This window comes from Elephantulus edwardii, unplaced genomic scaffold (genome assembly GCF_000299155.1).
Source record: "Elephantulus edwardii isolate Elephantulus edwardi_28Jun2011 unplaced genomic scaffold, EleEdw1.0 scaffold00152, whole genome shotgun sequence".
Taxonomy (NCBI): Eukaryota; Metazoa; Chordata; class Mammalia; order Macroscelidea; family Macroscelididae; genus Elephantulus; species Elephantulus edwardii.
Window position 1 is genome coordinate 4,663,678 of NW_006399902.1, and position 22,311 is coordinate 4,685,988.

At 54.6% G+C, this 22,311-nt stretch overlaps 1 protein-coding gene across 1 annotated transcript in view; it reads right to left on the reverse strand.

Annotated features, from left to right (window-relative positions):
* Nucleotides 1–22,311, reverse strand: part of COL16A1 (collagen, type XVI, alpha 1) — a 53,492-nt gene continuing 31,181 nt past the window's right edge. The window contains exons 42-69 of the mRNA XM_006894948.1: nucleotides 22,115–22,147; nucleotides 19,865–19,981; nucleotides 19,738–19,779; nucleotides 19,557–19,643; nucleotides 18,591–18,635; nucleotides 17,760–17,804; nucleotides 16,014–16,067; nucleotides 15,497–15,550; nucleotides 14,940–14,993; nucleotides 13,534–13,578; nucleotides 13,367–13,420; nucleotides 13,016–13,051; nucleotides 12,460–12,522; nucleotides 10,133–10,204; nucleotides 9,902–9,955; nucleotides 9,191–9,235; nucleotides 8,967–9,011; nucleotides 8,571–8,624; nucleotides 8,207–8,260; nucleotides 6,179–6,229; nucleotides 5,793–5,882; nucleotides 4,275–4,310; nucleotides 3,630–3,674; nucleotides 2,374–2,562; nucleotides 1,975–2,041; nucleotides 1,133–1,309; nucleotides 883–960; nucleotides 1–203 (exon numbers count right to left, since the gene is read on the reverse strand). Coding sequence (XP_006895010.1) covers nucleotides 1–203; nucleotides 883–960; nucleotides 1,133–1,309; nucleotides 1,975–2,041; nucleotides 2,374–2,562; nucleotides 3,630–3,674; nucleotides 4,275–4,310; nucleotides 5,793–5,882; nucleotides 6,179–6,229; nucleotides 8,207–8,260; nucleotides 8,571–8,624; nucleotides 8,967–9,011; nucleotides 9,191–9,235; nucleotides 9,902–9,955; nucleotides 10,133–10,204; nucleotides 12,460–12,522; nucleotides 13,016–13,051; nucleotides 13,367–13,420; nucleotides 13,534–13,578; nucleotides 14,940–14,993; nucleotides 15,497–15,550; nucleotides 16,014–16,067; nucleotides 17,760–17,804; nucleotides 18,591–18,635; nucleotides 19,557–19,643; nucleotides 19,738–19,779; nucleotides 19,865–19,981; nucleotides 22,115–22,147 — 1,989 coding nt within the window. The remainder of the gene's footprint in view (nucleotides 204–882; nucleotides 961–1,132; nucleotides 1,310–1,974; nucleotides 2,042–2,373; nucleotides 2,563–3,629; nucleotides 3,675–4,274; nucleotides 4,311–5,792; nucleotides 5,883–6,178; nucleotides 6,230–8,206; nucleotides 8,261–8,570; nucleotides 8,625–8,966; nucleotides 9,012–9,190; nucleotides 9,236–9,901; nucleotides 9,956–10,132; nucleotides 10,205–12,459; nucleotides 12,523–13,015; nucleotides 13,052–13,366; nucleotides 13,421–13,533; nucleotides 13,579–14,939; nucleotides 14,994–15,496; nucleotides 15,551–16,013; nucleotides 16,068–17,759; nucleotides 17,805–18,590; nucleotides 18,636–19,556; nucleotides 19,644–19,737; nucleotides 19,780–19,864; nucleotides 19,982–22,114; nucleotides 22,148–22,311) is intronic.

The window sequence follows — 22,311 nt, forward strand, 5'->3', positions numbered from 1 at the left end:
TTAGCCAAAAGGCCCCTTCATGTTTTTCATGGGTGGATACTGCTGCTCCATTGGCATGGCCCCAAAGCAGTCTGAGGGGTTACAGTGGCCAGTCTTGCCCGGCTGGCCCATGGGACCTGGGGGCCCAGGGATGCCAGGGATGCCTTGCTGGCCCATCGGTCCAGTCGGGCCCATCTTGCCATACCCTGGAGGCCCTTGAGGACCTAGAAGGAAAGAGTCAGAGAAGGAAAAACAGGAGACACATATCAGAAGAAACAATGACACATCGCTCCTTGCAACTGATGAAGACATCTCAGGTACCAGTATGTTTTTGTGAAAGCCTGATTTGGGTCTCACATCAATTCAACAATATTAACAATGCTATTGGCTAGTGTGAATAAAAATGTCCCTATGCCAGGCGCTGGGATAAAGTGCCTCGTGTGCCCCATCCACTTAATCTTCACAATTCTCAAGACAGGAATTGTGTCATTCTGTAAATGAGGACACGGGCTCATGGAGGCCACCCATCTGCTAGGTAGGGAAGCTGGGTCTCAGAGTCAGGCCACTGGGCACTGGCCATCTTCTTTTAGTTTACACAGAATGCATCTTAGAGAGCCACTCTAAAGGGTTCAATAACCTCCCATGGTCATTTGGCCAGGACAATGCCAAGCAGAACTTGCATCCCCTAGCCCATATCCTGCCCAGCTGTCTTGCATGGTGTTACCACAGCACAGAATAGAATGTGAGGGTAGGGACTGGGCCTTGTACACAGGAGTATTACGATAAATGTTGACTGATCTATGGCCATTTGGGGTTCTACATGACTATATTATATACAGGGCATACAGAAGGAGAGCCTCTGTTTTTTTCTGGATTTATTGCCTCAAAGGCTGGATTTTCTACCTGGGGGGCCAGGAAGACCACTTTCTCCTGCAATGCCAACTCCAATGTCTCCCTTTTCACCTTTGTTACCGGGCAATCCTGGAACAAGAGAAATAAAATTAGTTTATTCTTGGGTAGACAAATGCATATTCATTTAGACTAATTGAAACACATGAGTATAAACAGTATGTTCACAACAGACCTCAGGTAATGCTCATACCTGTCCCAGAGAGCCGCCTGTACCCTTCAGGGGGCCAGAGGACAGACGTACCTCTCATTCCTGGCAAGCCCTGCCGTCCTTCTCTGCCGATCTGACCAGGAAGCCCAGGAGACCCTGGGGCACCAGGTCGGCCCGGGGCACCGTCCTTCCCTGGGGGCCCTGGTCGGCCTGGAGCAGCTGCCATCTCCACAGGGAACTGCATCCTAGAGGTGTAATAAGCCATCCTCTCTGAAAGAAGACAGATAGGCTGCAGGGCAACTGAAGATGCTGCAGATAGGTCACCACTATGGAATCCAAAGCAGACTTTCTTCAAAGGGACAAGGAATGTGGGAGCCAGTTTCAGTGTCCCCTTATCCTCGCCCCCATGAGGCTTCTGACTAGGGCATCACTCTTTTCAAACAACCTTCATTCCTTCAGCACTGGCTTCAGGACAAAGTAAGTCCAGGATCCCTGCCTGCGTTTAAGGTGCCTTCCAAGCTCAACACTGAGGCCTCCAACCGGGCCTGTGTTACACAGGACTGCACCCCCTCCAAGACCCCAGCACATCAAAGCAGATGCAGCAAATGCACAGAATGGTCTAACAAAGAAAACACAGGAGAAGAGACTTAAAAAAAATCATCCTGCAGTTGCAGCTCACCCCCTATTTAGGGCTCATTTCATGCTGCCTCGTGTGACAGTAATTTACCTCCCTGTCTCCTTGGTTCGAGTGGGAGCTTGGGGAGGAGGTAAGGAGGGAATCATTTTCTCTCTAAACAGAGCAGATGACAAGGACCCCAGGCCTGTAAGTGTTGTTGGGGGTGGGTGTTGATCTTCAAAGAAAAGGAGGCCAAGGAGGGAGAAGCAGCTGGGGAGGGAAAGTGGCACCCACTGCCACCCAGTCGGCTGCCAATTACCATCAAACATTTTAATGATCTCTTGTCTGATGAACCTCTTGATTTCATCGTAATTCACCATATCTCCCTGAGGAAAAGAGAGGAAAACCTGTTTCAATCATACTTCCAGGCATGGTGCTTCCCACCTGGAAACAGACTTCCATGGGAAAAAAGGAGGAGGGGTGCCCAGGGATTTTTAATCTTACGACCTAACTGCCCTGAAGTGGTACAAAAGATTTTGTACAAAGTCCATCTTTCTGAGGTGTGGGTGCCACGATCCCTCCCACTCTTGCCTACAGTTCAGAACCCCTACTAAGGGGGTCATACCCTGTCTTGCAGAAGGTCAGCATATGGTGACCCAGGCTCCACCCCACAGGCCTGTCTGTGGACAGTGTCCACGCTGCTAACCGTCCCCCTTACCATTGAGCCAGGCACACCAGGCAATCCAGGGTTCCCTGTGGGCCCCGGAGATCCAGGGTGGCCTCTCTCTCCAGCAGGACCTGGGGGCCCAACAGGCCCCATGGAGCCACTCTTCCCAGGTCCCCCGGGCATGCCAGCTCTCCCCTTCTCTCCTGCCTGGCCCTTCTGTCCTGAAGGCCCCGGATCACCCTGTAAGGACAAGAAGTCCCGGTTCTGCATCACCAAGCATGTCAAGTCTCCCTCATTGTTGTCTTAGCAATCCATCCTCCCTCCCATCTCGCTGTGGGGCACATGGCCTTGCACCTGATGGGCACCCTGAGGGTCCACCTGGCCTCACTTTCTCCCCCCACTCGCCCTCCTCACCGGTCCTTCTAAAGGGCAGTGTTCACGGTGTTACTCTCTGATTAGACATTTTTGGAGTTGGTGACTGCCGTCAGGCTAACAATATTATTCCTCAGGGAGACACTCGAGACCTTTCCCTATGTGGTCCTGATTATACGTCCCTCATCCCATCTCCTTGTCCTTCCACCTCTAGCCATTCCTCTCTGATGGTCATTCTCTGACTGCCATTATGCCTCAGTCCTCATTGCTTTCACGCACACGTTCCCTCACATGCGATGTGCTCCCACTTCATCAGAGCACACCTCCCACTGGGCCACAACAATCCTGTTCTTACACAGCCTCTGCTGAGTTCTAGGCCAAACTCCTCCTCACTGACATCACAGTGCTGTATAGTCCTCTGCTGTCAAACTCAACAGACTCTCGTGTAACTGGGACTACAAGATTTCTAAACTCATTGAGTTAGAACTGACTCAGAGCTGACCCTCCAGCAAGTTTCTGAAGTTATAAATTGCCTGGGAGGAGACTGCCCATCTTCGTTCCACAAAACCACCAGTGGATTCAAACTGGCAGAGAGGTGCCATGTTTGAGTTAAAGGCACAGCCCCCTACAGATTACAGCACCAGAGGAGCAGGAGAGAGGGAGGCTCATGGAATGAATGAATGAATCAATCAATCAATCAATTAATTGATCAATAAGTGAATAAACTAGACACATCCATTTCCCCAACCATAGCTAAGAACTCTGAAATCTTTAGAAAGAAGAGCCTTAGGTCAGAAGTTCTCATGGACAAGGTTGCTCCAAGTTCTGTCCACTGGCCTTCCTCTGCTTCCTGCCTGGGGCTAAAGTCACAGTTAGGAACTAAACCCCACCAACTTGGGAGTTTCTCCTTTCAAACCCAAGAAACATTCACTCACCTTTGGACCTGGAGGTCCATAGAGTCCCTGCTTCCCAGGAGGTCCCTAGAAGAAAGAAGTCAAGAGTCAAGGGAGAAGTCAAGGGTCAAGGACAGCAGCCTCCCCAAGTCGAGTCATGTACGGAAGGCAAGCGCAGGAAGCCTCTGCGCCAGGTTCCTGCAGTCATGCTGGGCTATGACTGAGAAAGGATGACATCTCCCTCCAACAGAGGGGTTGACAGCTGCAAGAGAGATTGCAGTCCCCTGGGGCATGGCCTTGTTTGATCATGCTGCCAGAGTTCCTTGTCACAGATGAAAGGTAGTAAGAAGTCAGAATGAGAAAGCTAGTCTGTGGCATGTTGGGGAGTCTGGTAAGAGACTGTGTCCAGGAAATGTTGGTCAGGAACTTATTATTATAGTCTCTTTTGACCAGTTACATGGTTTTTATAAAGAAAAACATTGAAAAATGAATTTCATCCCCATCTTTGCCTCCTAGTCCCTAATGCCCTCTCCCCAGAGCAATGAAGGGCCCAGTTTGTAGCCTATCTGTCCAGACAAAGTCTGTGCACTAAGCTAATGAGTCTTTGCATGCAGAACGGATGAAGAGCGGTCAGTGTAGATAGCAAGAAGCAGCACCACGAGGAGGGGGAGCCCAGCACAGCATTACCTCTTTGCCAGCTGCACCGTCGGAGCCAGGCTCGCCCTGGGGAAGGGGGAGAATGAGAGATGTGGTAAACTCCAGCCTGCCTTGAGGACACAGGCCTCACATTGGCCACTGGGCATGCTCAGCCCTGTGCTCCAGAAGGACCCATCATTTCCCAGTGCTCATCCTCACAGACTCTAGGCATAAGCTCTGGAAACTTAGCCCCCAGCTTGAGCCTCACCTTACACTCCAGTCTGGTGCCAGAGCCCCAGCTGAAGATGCCTGGCCTCCCTGACTGTGAGCGTTACAAGGCTGAGCAGACTGTGACTTCCTGGTCCTTTGCTTGAGATCTCGGCACCTTGCACACTTCCTGGCTCTGAATATATGTTGTGTTTGTTGAGTGAATGCAAGAACTGTGAACAGGATGTCTCTGTTCTCCTGTGAGTTCCCAGAGATCAGCCAGGGTGTCCCTGAGACTGCTCACTCCTCAGGACAAGGGAAGCTGCCCCTTCTGGTGGGGTGATGCAGTTGAGGATGCTGTGATTGTGCGGCTTAGTAAAATCGTCTGAAGCCCTGGCTTGCCTGTGTGCAGGGCATCTGCCTGGTGCCCTAGTCAGAAATCCCAGTGAGCAGGAGTAGTAGACTGGCACTCCTGGAAGATGGGCTGGCCAGCCAAACCCACTCAGAGAGTCATTCAGCCCAAGGCCACCCACCACAGGAGTCACCAGCCCAGAGGTAGGCAGGGGCCTCAGACACCATTACTCCTCCCAGAAGACAAGCTGCTTTGGTGAGTGCACCCTAACAGAGCTAGGAGACCTGGGACACTGCCTCAGCCTTCCGAGGAAATTTCCTGCCCTCAGATGGCTATTGGTTCCACCTGATGTGATTCACCCATCCGGAACCTTGGAAAGAAGTTGTATTGAGAATGGCCAAGGAACCAAGTTATGGAATCAGGTAACCTGGGAATCTAGTCAGTGTCTCCAGATCACTAGCTATGAGCAGTCTATTTACCTTGCTCACCCTCAGTTTTCTCATCTGCAAAATGGGGACACTGAGCTCCACTTAACAGGGCTGTGGTCAAGATTAAATGATAGAATGTACACTGAGCACTTGACTCGCTTAGGTCCCGCGCTTGACCTGTGACTGGCTCTTGATATTAAACATTAGCTGACATCAAGGAGTGATTTCTAAGAAGCTGAGAAAGCTCCAGCCATGAGTTTCTGGTTGCTGACATTTGCAGAGGCTGCCGGTGGTTACCAACAAGCTCTCTGGGGATGAGGCAGGGCTAGAACAGGGCCCAGGCCTCCTCTGGCCAATGAGGGACCAGCATAGTAAGGCTGGTTGGTCCACCTCATGGGCAGTGACACAGTGGTGTTTCAGGGATTGTCTTCTCTTCCTGATCAGATGTGGTCCTCAGCCACAAGCTCTCTCACCACACTGCAGGCTCCTGATTGCCTCTCCTTTCCTGGAGAACCCTCATCTGCAGTACTAAACTCAACTGGCAAAGCCCCATGCGGCATGCTATAGTGTGTGGGGTCTTACCGGGGGCCCGGGGTGTCCAGGTGGGCCAGGCTGGCCCGGAATGCCTGCAAGGCCTCTTTCTCCAGTGGCTCCTCTGTCTCCTTTCAGGCCCTAGAGGACAGGAATGGAGATGGTAAAGGGTAGATCCCTACGCGGCCAGAGACTGATACCCCATCATGTGCTAGCCACCAGGTTCCCCGGCTCCCAGGCTCTTAGTGGGAGGTGGGGTGGCACAGCCCTGGGGCAGCCTCTAGCCATCTCTGAAGGCCTCCACCACCTCCCAGTTGGGGAAATCTTTGGAAGCAGGAGAGACTACAGCCAGGAAAGGAGGATGAGCTCCTGTCCTCACTCCTTCTGGCTTCCCGTGAAAGAAGTCTATAGCAGAACAAGCCTCCTGACACACTCACCATTGCTGAGATTCCAGCTGGCCCTGGCTGGCCCGGAGGCCCTGGTGGTCCCTAAAGAGAGACAAGTCAATAAAATGGAAAAGAGGCTCCAGGAAAAGGCCTCCGGGCAGGCTGAGAGGGGCTGGCAGCAGGAACAAACCCTAAACTCAGCAGCTCCGTTCTGCTCCCGGCACCCTTTCTTCCCCTCTGGTCCTGCATTTGAGCAGCTGCCAGAGGCTTATGTCCAGAGCCCAGGGCTACAAGGCCCCAGCACCCAAGACCTTCAATTCTCCTGCCTCCAGCGACCTGCTACCAGGGTGATCTGGGAGCTCCAGGCGAAGGACAAAGGCCAGAGTGGTTAACCAGGGGGCCATCTGTCCTCTGAGGCCTCCTGCCTCCTGTGTCCTGCTCTGTGGGAAGCAGGAGTGCTGATTCTACCCAGCATGCTCACAGATCAACAGCCAGGCCCCAGGCCCTCTCTGCCACTCTCCTACTGGCCCCTTTACACTTGAGAGCAATGTGGCTTCTCAGGATTTGTCAGAATACCAAGGACTGCCCCTACCCTGCTTAGGCTGGGGCTACGTACGAAATGCCAGCCCACCCCCATGGTTCACACTCTCGTCTTTGAGGCACAGCTCACATGTCCCCTTCCTGCTTAGCGGTGACACCTTCTCTGAACTTCACTTCAGATCTCCCCCCAAGCTCTTCCCTCTAAACTCCCAGAATGACTATTCCACTTCCCTCAGGTCTCCTCTGTGGACATCTCCAGTGATGGGACAGACAGAGGGAGAGGAAGAACTCTGTGCCCCTCATTCTTGCCTTCATGAGCCTACAATTCATGAGTCACACAAGTCAGAGTATGTGACCCCTGCACATGTCCTTCCCATTTGATCATCTGTCACTTGGTAAGATGGGGCTGGATCTGGGATTACCAATCAGCTGCCTCTGGACCGTTGGGACTCATAAAAACAGTGATGGAGATCTGAGAGTTGCTTTTTTTTATAGTCACAAACAACTTTCAACATTTCAGAAAGTCTCATGGAAATGGAACGGCCAGCCACGCGAGGCAGCAATAGGATGCCAAGGTATTATTCAGCCTGGCGTGGTCACACTGATCAAAGGCGGCAACTGGCAGGCATCTATTCTAGTCGGCTAGTGAAATAGACAGTAAATTCACTCTGGCTTCCTCAGAGTCACCCTATCTCAGTAACTAACACCCTCCCACCCCACATTTACTCAGGTGCCCAAGCCAAATGCAGGAGTCATCCTTGAATTTCCTCTAACACTGAGTCATTAGCAAGTCCTCCACCTCTAACTGCAGACCTGTCCACTGCTCTGCCTCCCACTAACCCATCCACCCACTGCCTCAAGCACACACCCCTGCTTCCAGTTGTGCAACTGACCGCTCCCAAACTCCTGACCACACCCTGGAGGCCTCCCACAACCCCAGCGCATCCTTCTCCCTGAGCTCACCTCGCCCCTTCCCGCTCCGGCTCTCTCACTCTATATACCCGAGCCACACTGGTCTTAGGGTTCCTCAGGCACACTGGGTCCTCCCTGCTCTGTATCGGCTGCTCCTCTTTGTGGATCCTTCTCCCTCCACACCCTGCTCAGGAACTGGCTCCTTCCTGCCTTGCCTCAAATCAAATGTCACTTCTCCAGTCAGGGTTTCCCTAACATCTCCTGCCAGTCCTTTCCTGCAGTGAGTGGCACATCGCTGTCTGATGCCTTCTGTCTTGGTCTCTGTCTCTCTCGTCTGTGCTGTGGTCCCAAAGCTTGGAAGAGGGCCTTGTACAAGGCAGGCGTTCAGGAAATATTTGTTGAGTAACTGAACGCTCTTCATGAGCTAAGTACATTCTAATGTGCACAAATTATGAAAAAGAGAAAGCCACTTGATGGGCAAGGCCCTCACAGAGTTCTCAAGCTGGCAGTGCTCCTGGGGTGGGTTTCTTCACCTCATCACCAACTGGCTCAAGTGACTGCACCCCAGCAGGACACTCACTCCCACAGAGGCAGAGACCAAAACAATCTGAAACAGTCTTAACTCACGAGATGGCCTGGGGGGCCGGGTCTTCCCTGGGGTCCCATGGCACCAGGTTCTCCCTGCAGGAGCCAAAGAAAGAAAGAACAAGGAGTCAGACTTACTAGTGCACATGTGACTATAAGGAAAGAGAGGCCCGAGCAAAGCAGGGGAGAACTCGAAAGGTCCAACAAGCTAGGCTGGGTCCTGGCCTCTAGATGCCAGCCTTCAGGACCAGAAAGGCTGGCCCTGTCCTGTGAGTATTGGTCTGTCTTCCTAAATTGGTGGCCCAATAGCCTCTAGGGAGGGTCATCATTACAAAGAGGGAGAAGATTCAAGATGTTCAGTGCTAGGTGAGATACCCCCAGAAGACCAAGGAGAGAAAGCTCTTACCTCTGCTCCAGGCCGGCCACTGCTGCCCGGGGGACCTGGCTTACCACAGTCACCCTAGAAGATAGTGGGGCAGTCACATCTCATCAGGTGACCTCCATTTGGCATCCCCACCCCAAGTCAACCCCACATGGGAGGAGTGCAGCCATCGGTCGTGGCTCTGGCCAGAGGTCCTCTGATGCCCTCAGGCTAGTGGCTACAGTAGCCCTGATCCAGCACGTACAGACCACTGGCTTTGATAGGTTTCGATGCTGGGTTAGCATCTCAGTCAAGGATCAGGTGGCATTTCCACTCAGCCTTGGCTTGAAGGAGACAGTTTCTTCTAATCCAGAGTCTGGCTGTGATCACGTCTCACAAAGAACAGAGAAAACATACCTGGAAGAAGTCACTGAGCCTTACCTTAGGTCCCGGGAGCCCAGGATGCCCTGTTTTCCCTTTGAAGCCCTGGAAGGCAAAGCAAGGAACTAACTGTCACACTTGACGGTCCCTCATCTCAACAAGAGGCCTCTCCTGGCACCTCCTTCCTCTGGTTACACAAGTCCAAGGGCATAACCTGACACCCACGGAGAACCTGGATTAGAGCTGCCCACTCAGAGCCTGTAACTGCCTGCAGCACAACTCACCGGAGGTCCCATGAGTCCAGGGGGTCCAGCAGGACCAGGGTCTCCCTGGAGAAAGAGACCAGGGCCATTGAGGAAGACATCTTGTCCAGATGGTTGCCAGCTCATTCATTCCTGCTTTCTCCTTTCCCTGGCCCCCCCGCCCCTCAATCCCTGGAGTGGAGGGAATATCACATGGGGCTGTGGGAAGCATTCAAGACTGGCTCAACCTCTGACTGGTCTTGGAAGCCTGCTGACACCTGGCCCTGTACTAAGCCTGTTTTCCTTCTGTTGGGTACTGAAGGGGTTGAACTTGATGTTCTGCCCTTTGCCATGGTCCCATGCTTTTCAGATTCCTCAGTACAACCTGACCCAGGCCTTCCACATACCTGCAATAAAGTTTGATTCTTTTGAAATAAAGTTTGATTCTTTCTGACAGCCAGCCTAGTTTCTTTGGCCGCCTACATTTCTGGATATAAATTGATTCCCTTTGGGCCTGTCTCTGGTGTGGCCCAACACTTATAACCAGGTTAAGGCTCCCGGGAGAACCGAGAAACCAAGGGCTCTGGTGCCATCAGGGAGGTGGGGTTGTAGGGGGCAGATGGAAGGAAGAAGTGGGCACCTTCTGACAAGGGGGGACACTTGAGCTCCCTTCATTAGGGTTCCTTTGACTGTGGGTCCTGGAGAAGGAAAGAACAGGGAAGGGGTGCCAGCCCTCCCCAACCATCTTCTCACCCTCAAGCCAGGCTTGCCGTCCTTCCCATCCAGACCATCCAAGCCAGCAGGGCCCTGGAGGTAAGAAAAAGAATTTCTATGTGCCTGTGCTCGAGCTCCAGGAAATGGGTGAGCTGACCCAGCTCCTCAACCCTCCACCCCTCACCCAGCTCCCACCCTTACTAAGGCCCATGCATATACACATACGTAATCACACCACTCATATGACAGGCAAAGAGGGCCCATACTCACCTGAATCCCAGGAGGTCCCGGTGGCCCAGGGGAACCAGGCAGGCCTGATGGGCCTCGAATCCCTTCGCTGCCCTGGAAATTCAGGCCCCAATATAGTCAGCAGGGCCTTGCCCCTCCTGGGGACTAGGCTCTGGGCTGCAGGGAAGAGGTCTGGAGGCTACTGGAAGTCAAGACAGCTCCTTCTAACCCAGTTGTGTCCTGACCTAACTAGGCAAACTCCACACGCCCTCACAAGATCTGTCTCCATCTGTACAGGATCCCAGAGCTCGTTTCGCCCAGCGTCTTCCGCAGGACTGAGGCAGGCACTGGCTCAGCACACTCAGTAGAGTGTGAACTGAAGACAAATTCAATTCACACTCTTCCCAGCAACGTGCCAACACCATGTGGGCTCTAATGTCTCCAAGAGGAATACGGGGTGGGGGTGGGGGGAGCTGTTCTCCAGTTCACAGTCCAGCAAGGATCCCCAGGGCACTGTGACAGTCTATGTGTTCTGTGTGATGAGGAAGCTAGGCTAGCAAATGTCACAGAGGTGCCACCAGATGCTAGACTCTGAAGGATATCTGGGATTGGGGCAGGTAAAGAAACCCAAAAGGGAATGCCTGATGGAACCACATGGAAGGAATAAGGGTTTGGAAGAGGTTGCTTGGCCTAGTCAGGGCCTGAAGGAGTCTCACAAGAGGGAGGGGCGGCTGCCTTAAAGCCTGGCTAGGAGGGGCTCTGCACACCGTGCTCAATGCTATTACGCAGGCCAGTGATTTTCAAACTGTACTCCCCAGAGCTCCAGGAGTTCCTGAAGGAGCCATGTAGGCTGAGGATGCAGAGAAAGGGCCCAGAAGGGGAGACTCCAAGACCCCTATGCTTGCCTTAGCCAGATGAGCTCCAGTGGCATCTGTTTTATAGACCAGGCTTTCATGTAAGCTTTTGCGTGAAGCCAAGACTCAGGACTACAATACACAATCTGAAAGTTGCCGCTGTCGGCACTGGGGAGCCATTGAAGGCTCAAAGCAGCGGAATGAGGAGAACAGATGCATAAATTAGAATGTTCACAAGAGGAGGCGGGCGAGGCAAGCCAACCTGTGGGGAGAGCTGCTGCAGTTCCCAGTGGGAACAGCGTGGCGTCCCAGGCTCGGTGGCCATGGGGATGGCTGAGCAGAAGAAAAGAGATAGACCCTGCAAAGGGGAAGGGAAAACCACTAGGAATTGAGGGGCGCTGCAATGCCATCAGTCACCAGGAGGGGTCAGCACAGCCCCAGGAAATGTCAGCCCCCACGAGAAGCTGGGGACCAAAACCGCTGGGCAGATGTTTAAGATTCTCCGCAATGACTGGCCTAAGAAGAGCAGGAAGCCGTGGGGCATGGAGCTAGCCAACTCTGTGCCCAGAGGGCTCTGCAAGGGCTACCAGCCAGGTCTCCACAGAGAAGGAAAGGTTGGCACCACCACTGACCCCACAATGGCTGAGAAGCCCTGGCTCTAGGGGATCAGTGGATTCTCAGACTTGCTGCTAAAAGGATGAGCACCCGTGGGCTGCTCCAGCCTCTCTGAGCCTCAGTTTTCTTACCTGTACAATGAGAAGTTAGACTAAGAATGTCCTTCAACCTAATTGCTTCCAGCCCTGAAGCCTTGCTGTGTGTTGGAAAGAAGCTCCTTGCTCCCCTGTACTCATCACATCTGGACAGCTCAGGGGTTGGGCTGAGATAGGGAAGTTGCCTTTAAACCAAGGGAGAGCTCAGCATTCAAAGTCCATCAAGCTAGACCCAGGGGGCAGTGAGTCTGGGGTTCCCACACTGCTGCACCCTCTCACCCCTATCAGATTACAGCCCAGCCCCACCTTCCCTGGGCCCTTGCGGAAACCTGAGCTGGGCCTCCAGGGAGGCCCATTTCCCTCCAGGTTGGCTTCCTTCACTGCTGTATGGGGTGCAGTACTCTCCCGGCTGTGGGGCATGGAAGTCTCTCGGAGCATCCACCCTTCCCTTACCTCCGTGTCCTCCCCGTTGAGATGAAACTGGCCTGAGCAGGCCAGTTCACACTGCATTCTAACTGTCCACCTCTCACCACACAGCCCTGCCTTCTCCTCACCCACCCTCCCTCCCTCCCTCCTTCTCCCAAGAGACCAGGACCTCAGCTGCATGGAGGTTGGCAGGAGTCCTGGGCCCAGCTTCCAGCCCAAGGAGCCCATTAGTCTGCTGGGCCCCTGCAGACCCTGAGTCCATCCTGACGGTTTTTTCTCCAGGGTTAGTCTCTGAATTCCTCGAAGGCCAGAGATGAAGGGCGGGCAGCACTCCAGGGCTCAGACTACTGTACTTTGGCCAGTTGGGGTTCCTGCTCACCTTCTCTGCTTGGGGACCAGGTGGGCCAGGTGCTCCAGCTTTGCCTGGGAATCCAGGGGGTCCCTATATCAACAAAGGAACAGATGGGAATGAAAGTGGGGCAGGGAGTAGCATTTTCCCCTTTCTACTTCCTGTGTGTGTTGTTAGTTGCTATCTAGTCAATTCTAACTCAAGAGGGGCCCATGTGGACAGAGTAGAACTGCTCCATTGGGTTGCAAAGTTATGATCTTTCAGATCACCAGGACTGGCTTCCGAGGTGCCTTCACCAGTCTTTTAACTACCCAGGGTCCCCCCTGTTTGTGGTACACTGCTGCTAAAGCAATAATACCTTTTGGACTTCTTAGAAATGCCACCCAGAAGCACTGGGTCAGGCTCTCGGTTTAGCTGACTGAGGCCCACCCAAGAGGCCCTGCTCTCGAGGTCCTGGCTCCTGGAATTCGGCCTGGCCACCCAGGCTGTCCTCCCTCCCAGGCCTCCCTAGCCCAGTCTGGCCTGCCCAGGCCTGAGCCTCCCCGGCAGGACCACATCACAGAGCTGGCCTTGTGTCTCTACTCACCGGTGGGCCAGGAAAGCCTGGCTGGCCTTGAAATCCCTATGGGAAGAAGCAAAGGACAGTGTGTTGTGTCACCCCCTCCCTCCCACCTGGCTGTCCCAGTGCAGAGAGAGTGACAAGGTGAAGCAGCCCAAGCAGCTGAGGCCAGGGCAGAGAGGTGACTCAGCCTTCTCCGTCCACAAGGTAAGGCTCTGGGCATGCGTTTGAGTGTACAACCCCAGGATGAAGGTGGGGAGCCTGAGCTGGTACCCACACACGTGAGGCACCATCAGAGCATGGGACCCAGGCCCTCCCCAGCCTTCCCCAACCATCCAAATAGCCACAATAGGCAGTCTGTCCTGGTCACCCACTTACCTGGTCACCTTTTTCTCCCGAGTTGCCTTGGGGTCCTCGCTCTCCTCGGGGACCCTGTTACCCACAGAAAACAATGCAGCTCCAGCCCTGACTTCTCTGTCTCAGACCCTGGGACAGGACCCGGAGTGCCACCCTGCTCACCTCTCCCTTCCCCCTCCCTCACTCACCGCTGGGCCTGGAGGACCTGGGGTGCCTTCAGAGCCTGGGGGACCCTGGGGACACATAAGAGCAAAATCAGTCACTGGGCTGGGGGCATGGGGTACAGGAGGCACAGAGAGAGGCAGGGCATATGGCAAAGGTCCCTCTGTCCCGGCCCATGCAGGCCTCTCCTCTCCGCCCTGAGCAGAAGTCCCACCAGTTCAGGCTCTCCTGGGCCCATCAGCAAACAGTGGGCCTTGTCTCCTCCTCAGCACAGCTCTGATTGTATCACCGTTTTGCTCAAACCCTTTCAGTGCTCCCTCTGCCAACTGAATTAGGGCATGTTCTCCACCAATGCAAGTCTGCCACCCTTGCCCTGTCATGTCCCTCTCCCTGTCTTCTGTCCTGATCCAGTCTCTTCTGATCACCTGTGCCTCACCTAGCTCTACCTGTCCACACTTGGGATCTCTGCACGCGCTAACCCTGCCCTGGACGGAGTGCCCACTGCTCCTCCAGCCTGCTGGGTCGCCTGAGATCAGACGCTTGGGCTGGTCCTGTAGGTCCCCACCCATGCTATCCTCATCTGGAATTCTCCAGCACACACAACCACGGGGCTCCCTCTCCCACTCTACTCAGGCCTCAGCTACACCAGCTCCTCAAGGGTGCCTCCCTGACTCCCTACCGACAGCACCCTGGCCACGGCCTCAGGCTCTAACCATGCTGCTTCTTCCTTGACTCCACTATCATCATTCACACAAGGGCAGGGGCTAGGCTGAGCTGAGTCTCCCGCACAGAGCCAGTCAGCCCGTGGGCAGCTCTTGTTTGCTGAATGCCACTGCCACCTCACTGAAAGACGTGATAGACTGCAATCTGGCAGATTCCAGAGCTGAGATCTGTTACCCAAGTTTGTCTCCAGGTGGACTTGAGTTCAAGTCCAGGCTCCACCACTAAAGAGCTGTGGGACCTGGATGGGCCATGCCACTCTCTAAGCCTGATATCCTCGTCTCTGACACCCTCAGCCACTGGGCTTGGCATGGGGCCTAGGCCGTGCCCAGTAAAGTGACCTGGCCAGGGTGGAAGCTGTAGCAGTCAGACAAGGTGAGATTCAGTCCTGCTGGCCCATCAGCCGCTGGCTGGCCTCTGCAAGGAGAGGAGCCACTCTGCCCCCTTCCCCCTTCTCCATGGTGACCTAGGTCAGTCAGGCTCCCTGAAACCTGCAGGGATTCCACTCACAGCTTCTGCCTCCACAGCAACCGGCCTGTGCTGAGTACTTTGAGACACAGCTGGAGCAACTGAGGGGCAGGAGAAGCAGGGGTCATGCTGCCTCCCTCACAGGCTGTTAGGAAAACCTCCAGTCTGCACTGGCGGAGGCGGCAGCGGGCCAGGGCAGGGCTCCTGAAACCCTGGCTGCCACCTCCACAGAGTTGCAACTCACCAACTCTCCTTTCTCTCCTGCGGGTCCAGTGTAGCCCCGCTCCCCCTTGCTGCCCTGACAAGCAAGTGGAAAGAGAGAGGATAATTAGCCCCATGGCCTGCCCTTCACGGCTCTCATACGAAGAGTGGAGATTGCACCTGGCACCCAGATTGGCAGTTAGAGGGAGATGGCACCGAGGAAGTGGCTGAGGAGGAGCATGGTGGGCTGTTGTGGATATACACTCAGTGATCAGTGAGGACACCCTTGCCCAGTGGGCTCTTACATGGGGTGGCACTTCTGTGCTGTCTCTCTGACTCTCCTAAATACCCTGAAGAGACAGATTCTCATTCTCACCATGTTTGGGCCTCTTAGAGTGCAATGAGAGCTTGGCCCTCAATGTATAGTGACCAAAATGGGCCCCCAAAGTGAAGTGGCGGGGCCATGCTGCCGGGGGGCCACACAACTGCAGATGTTTGGGAAGGAAGAAGGGCACCTCAACTGATGGCAATGAGGGCACCTGCTGAGGGATGTCCAACCTCGGTCCTCTCTTGACCCCCTCCCCAAGCTCTGATACTCACATGCAGTCCTGGGGGGCCCATAGCACCTGGGTAGCCAGGCTGCCCTGGAGGACCCTGTGAAGAAAAACAGACACAGTATACCAGGTCTTCCCCTCCAGAGATCTGCTTCCACCTCTCTGGGCAAAAGGATGACACAGCCAATCCATTAGGGGCTGCCACCCAGCAGGGGCCACCCACCCCAGCAGAGCCACTGCACAGGTCTCTCGGCCACATCCAGCATGGGCAGGTCTGTGGCTGGTGACCAGCAGAGGGGAAGACTAGGGTGCAGAATGGTTAGGATCAGCGAGGAGGGGGTGAGAGGGGCAGGAAGAGGGCAGGAAATAGCTCCAGGTGTGCTGGTAGAGACAAGTGACAGGGCACTGGGTACATGGTCCTGACAGAATAAGGACTGAGGGGGAGAGAATGGCAGTATAAAGAGTCCCTCCCATCTGCAACTCAGCAGCGACCACATAGCCTAAAGCCCGCCTGCCTGCCTGGGCGCTCTCTTCTATCTCCACCTCTGCAGGCCTCATCTTACCGGTTCCCCCTTGTCGCCTGTCAGGCCCCTCAGGCCTCGCTCTCCTTGAAGACCCTTGAGGAGAAAAATCATGAGAAACTACAGGGAGGGCAGTGCCCACCCAGACCCTGACTCCTCCCCCGTCCTGCAGTGCTCGGTTCCCACTCTTGGAAAAAAAGCGATGGTTGCTGGTGGCCCGTTGGGTGCCCAGCAAGGTGACTGAAGGGGGTGTGCTCCAGAAGGGTGACTGTCAGAAGTGTAGGTTCCCACATACGAATGCCTCTCAGGAACCTCCTCCCCAGATGATATATGCCTGCCAGCGGTATGACTCTCAGAAGGTACCCTTCAGATAGATGTCTGTCATTGGCACATCTCCAGTGCCAACCAGCTGAGGTGCACCTTTCAGAAAGTAACAGTTGTGTGCTCCTCTGAGAGACAAATGTCAGGGCAAGTACCCCTAAAGAGATATGTATGCCCAAACATATCACCAGATACCCAACACTTACCTGTCCAAGCCACCCCAAAGTCTAAACACACCTTCTTTGAGAAATGAAGAGATAGACCTGGGAGGGTTCCCTCCAAAGCAGCCCTGTCACTCTGTAGTGTGGAGGGGACCCTGGGGCACCTCCCTCACTCCTCACCCTGGCCACCTTGGTTCTCCACAACACTAAGAGAACCATCTCTGCCCCTTTCCCCTATGCCCTCAAGAGACGGCGCCCAAACCCTTCCACAACACAAGACAGATGGCTAGACGGACAGATGGCCCCTTCACCCAAGCAAGCAGAAACAGACAAGGTCCCGCCAGAGATGAGGATGTGGGCACAGATGGAGCTGTGACAAGGAGGGGCCCTGCTCCCTGAGCCTCCATCACCAGACCCGGGAGGCAAGGAGCCAGGCCCCGGGAACACGCAACTCGACACACAAGGGGATAGTTCCCAGGACCCAGGATGGAGCAACAGTGAGGAGGGGGCGATTTAAACACACCTGTGATGATGACGAAGGCCGAGCAATTAACGACACCTGGCAGAAGGAGGAGGCCAAGGCGCCAGGGACAGAGGGTCAGGGCCCTATGACACCCAGAAATCCCATTGGCTGGTATCATGTGTCCAGCCTTGAAGCAGACCAGGACGAGAGCCAAGGAAAAGTGAACAAGAGGAGGAAGCTGAGTTTCCTCTAGGATGATGGGAAAGGTGTAGGCACGGCGGCCGGGGTGCCTCTGGCCAGCCCTGCCAAGCAGCAGGGCACCGAACCTGTGCCAGCCTGCAGTGTGAAGCCCTAAAGCTTTGGCATCTCTGCCGGGCTCGGGGCCAGGTGCCTGGCAGGGCCCCAAGAATGACTTTCAGCAAATCTTCAGTCAGCACCAAATGTGGGAGAAGCAGGAGGTGAAATGAGAAGGGGAAGAATAAAAGGGTCCCAAGAGGTACCCACTTAAGATAAGAAGGTAAAGCAGCTTAGAAGATTTGGGGGAAAATGATATGGGATTGTGAATCAGGGAGAAAAGGGGACCAAGAGGGGATGGAAGAGAGAAAATGAGCCGAGGAAAGGAGGAGAGGGGAGAAGAGAGAGGAGAGAAATGGAGAAGTCTGAGACCAGGAGGAAGTCCACGCTGTGGGGGCCTGAAGGAACCAGTGTTGTTAGCTACTGCACCTGACCGGGACAAGGAGACACACGGAGGAGGGAGGCGAGGGCGTAGCAGGAAGGGAGACACGCAAAGCCACAGAGACCTGGCCGGCAGGGGAGGGAAGTCGAGCAGCGCTAGGTTCTTACAGGCAATCCGGGGGAGCCAACGGCACCAGGAAAACCTGGGGGGCCCTGAGGGGAGAAACAGGCGGGTCACATCTCATAAGCACAGTAACTTAGACCATCAGGGGCTTGGGGTCACCAGGAAGAGGAGGCGTGGGAGGATTTTCAACACAGCTGGAGAAGAAACTCATTGCCAGTGTGGCCCTGTAGCCGAGAAGCCCCTCTGCTCCTCGTTTTGGCTCCATAAGAATGGCTTGGCGGTCAGCAGAGACAGGAAACAAGCTTGGAGGTGGACGGTCCTTCCGTAGACTAGCTGAACAGCCCCGCTGGAGTGGAAGCCCATTTCTTTCTGTCTTATCTATCATGCCTGAGTGCCTTGAAAATGGCTCTAAGACGGCTCCCGCCAGCCATGTTTCTACAAAGCAGGCATTTTCAGCTCTTCCCATCTTTCCGAGTTACGCCCGTTGCCCCATCATACAATCACCCACAGAGCACTCCAGAGCAGATGCTCCTGGTCTGAGGCGCCTGGTATGGCTTTTGCAGATCTGACCTGGAGCTGGCCCTCCAGAGCAATGGATGGAAGGTCTGTTTCAGCCCCTGTAGGGGCTGGTGTCACAGGGCCCTGATGGGATCCAGCAAGACCACCATAAGCCTCCCTGGTTGCCGAGACCATGACCAGATGCCCGGGCCCTCCTGCTCAACATCAGAGCACGCCAGTGCCAGGGGATGCAGGGTGGAAGGGAGAAAGTTCCCTCCTTCCCTGGCCAGCTCCCTGGGACAAAGCAGGAGAATGGTCTGGGTGTTTAAATCCCCTTGAAAGCTTCACAAGCAGATCAGGGAACCAAAGATACTTACAATAGGGCCAGGAGGACCTGGGGACCCCCTCATGCCAGGCGGACCCTGCAAAACAAGCCAATGGAAACAGGATGAAGAGGCTCAGTTCCCATGGGCCCTTACGTTCTCAGCAGTCCTTCTTTCCCACTCCCCACGACCAGTCAAGAGAAAGCGAGTGATGCCCAAGGACATTCGTTAAGACAGTCTTCTATTCCATGCATTCCGTGAATGCTTGTGGAGCAGGCATTTTGTACCAGCACTAGTCCAGCTGTTCGGCACACAACAACAACTCACCGTTGTCAAGTCAGAACTGACTCCTAGCTGACCCTCCAGGGGGTTTTCAGAGGCGATTTGCACAGGAGACTGCCCACCTTTCTCTTTCTAGTGGCTTCTAATTGCCTGCCTTTGTGTTGACAACACAACTCCTTACCCACTAGGCCACCAGAGCTCCCTAACAAAACAGGTTAAGATCCTGTGTCTCCTGGAGCTTATTCTAGAGGTAGAGGAGGACATTAACAAATACAACAGGGCCCTCACACAGCTGGTGCTCAACTGTACCCACAGAATGTTCCAAGAACAAAGACAAGACACAGTGCATCAGGTCGGCTTGAGTGTGATGCAGAGAAGGCAAGCTGGGTGTGTCTGGGGCTGCTGTGGTGGCGGGGGTGCCAGTGTTTAAAAGCATGGTCAGGGAAGGCCTCTTGGAGAAGGTTACATTCGGGAAGGACTGAGCCGTGGATAAGAGCATCTCAGGAAGTGATGCCGTGGGGAGGAAAGGATCAGCTATCCAAGGACAATGATGAGGACAGAGTGGTAGGGGCCAGGTGACATCAGGCCTCGGCGGTCACTAGAGAGATTTCAAGAAAGACAGGGAGCCACCAGATGACATGAGAGGAAGTCTAGCAGGAATGAAGTGGATTTTAGGTAACTGAGGGCTGTATCTGGAGGCATCAGCCCCCTCAGAGTCCAGCATGGAGAGGGTCTTACCTCTTCTCCTCTCTGGCCTGGCAGACCCGGAGGACCAGGCAGGCCAGGGCTCCCAGCACAGCCTGGGTCTCCCTCGCTGTTGTCGCCCTGGAGTGGACATGGAGGTGGTGAGAGTGACCAGGAGGGTTCCTCCAACACTGAGTGCAGGGCAGGGGCCAAGGTGGGGCGAGGGGCCACTCACCCGGGCCTCCTCAGCTCTTGGGCGCTCCCGCTCCAGGAAGCACTGTGGAGGGCAGTGAGAGGTGCTGTCAGGGAAGCGCAGCCAGGGAGCACTTCCCCTCCTAGGTTACCCCCAGTCCATCCCCTACCCGGGCGCAGTTGTCAAGGCCTGGCACACCAGGGATGCCCTGGTCTCCCTTCTCCCCTTTCTCCAAGATGGACACTGGGCGGGCCATCTGCCCCTGGGCACAGTCCCCACAGATGCTCTGATGACAGAAAGCAAAGGAACATGGGACATGGGTTAGAAAAGGCTGGGGTGAGATAGACAGGGCACCCTGCTCAGACCTCAGAGCCCAGGATATCTGTCTGTCTGTCATCCCTTCCCTGCTTCAGCCCTACAGCAACCCTGCTTCATCCTCAGGGGACCCAATCCCAACAACTGGCTTTGAGCTTCCTCCAAGAAGAAGCCTGGGTAGGGCCAAGCCAAAGCCACTTTCCCAGACAGGCGTGTGGGAGGAGGCGGAGGGACCTGCAGAGGGACCATCTGTCCCGGCTGTTCCTGCAACCTGCACCCACTGCGAGGACAAGCAACGAGGGGTTGGGCTGGAAAAGTTGACTCCAAATGCCAGCTTCTCTGCCCACGGGACAAAGGAAACCACTGCAGGAGGAGCCCAGCACTTTGCAGACGCACCCTGGGATGGGCCTGCCCTCCATTCCCAGGCCTGAATCCCACCACTCCAGCTCCCACTCTTTGGTCAAAGGGGCCAGGACTCCTCTGACCCTGGATTTTACCCTTCTTTGGGTCACAGACCCCTCAGAAATTGATGCGTTTATGAGTCCACATTAAAAAAACCCAAACAAACCAACAAACCAAAATCAACACTAACTGGTAAACATTGGCCTACAATTTCAGAAAGCTCAGGGACCTGGCGTCTATCCACGGACGGGAGGGTATCCACAGACACCCAGCAGGAACCACTCTTCTAACCTTCACTGTTCACTGGAAAGTCCAATGATAATGGCTATCATTTACGTGGCACCCATGGGCTAGAGACTGAAAGAGGTCCTGGTACATTACCACATCCAGTCCTGACAACACAGTGAGGCAGACAATCCTATAAACATTCTGGACATGTGAGTCGACATTCAAAGAGGTGATATGACTTGTCTAGGGCAAGTGAGAGCCTGGATGGGTCTGTCTGAGGCCAAAGCCCAGGCTCTTTCCCAAAGCCCAGGCTCCTCCTAAGCCGTGGGTGTGAACACATCCACTGGCTGGAGCTCCTGGTCAGCAGCTTGTTGGATAGCATCTGACCCTCTTCCCCAGACCGCACTCATTTCCTGTCTGGCCCTTTGCTGAGTGAGCACTTGAGTTAGGAGCCAACTGATGAAACAGCGCTGGGAGAAATGTCATTCCTGCCCTGCAGTCCAACAACCACCTGCCCAGGGGCAGAGCGCAGCAAGGCATACAGAAGAGCTGAGGTCTGTTGCCGCAGCCCCACTGTAACCGATCATGTAACTACTGCCAGGCTGACCTGACCTCAGGCTGCTTCTAGAAACAACTGCTGTGCAGAGTGGGGGCAGGGCAGGCATTCTTCATGATCTGCCCTGATCAGAACCCAGAGGGATAGTGGACATCCACAGCATTGAAGGGCCAGTGCCAGAAGGCTGTGGCCAGGACAAGAGCTCTGGGAGCCATGCCATTAGGGGAACCTAAGAATGCTAGGCTGCAGGGGAGGAGAATCTGGGGAGACATGGGTATCGTAAGGTGACCTAAGGGGTCACTGAGTTCTCAGCTCTCATCTCTAGAGGTGTATGAGCGAGGGAGGACTGTGTTGTCTTTGGCCTGCTGGGGAGACCCAAGCAGGCCACAGGGCTCTCACCAGTCCAGGTGAGGTCTGTAGGCCCTGGTGCAGGCCAACTCTCCCATCAGGCCCCCAGTCCACTTCTTTACACCACTAAAATCGCTTCTCAAATCCCATTTCTTCTCGGATTCTTTCTGGACTGAAAAGAGGCAGGCTGAAGCCTTCTTCCAGGCCCCGAGCTAGTCCCATCACAGAACATAACTGCTACAGCTGCACTTGGACCCTCATCCTTCTGCTGTGGAAGGTGCTGAGCCCTGCTCGGCCCCAGGTTGCTCCTGGTCTGACCTCACACAAGCTTTACACCCAGAGCTTGGATTTAGGGCTAGCTTCTGCTGACAGCATCTACCACATGAATCCCTTCACAGGTTCTGCTCACTCCATTCACCAGATGACAACTGGGAGTTTGTTAGGGGTCAGGCTCCGTGCTAGGCCCTCTCTTAAGAAGCTCTCCCTGCAGGTACCACAGAGCTGAGCACTGTGTGAATTCTGTTAGGAAACGGCCCTCTTTCAGTTGCTATCCTCTTCTCTTACTCTTACCTTAAGGAGTTGCTGTTCAATTGGCAAGGATCCCTGAAAGAGACAGACACCTGGGCTCAGATAGTTGTGTGGGAAAGGAGAGAGACCCAGAAGGTCAGGGGGGCCTTAAGAAGTATCCTGGCTTCTCTCAGCATCAGGAGACAGAGGGACAAGGGGCCCCCTGGAGTTAAAGGAGCAGAAGGCCACTCCAGGCCTAG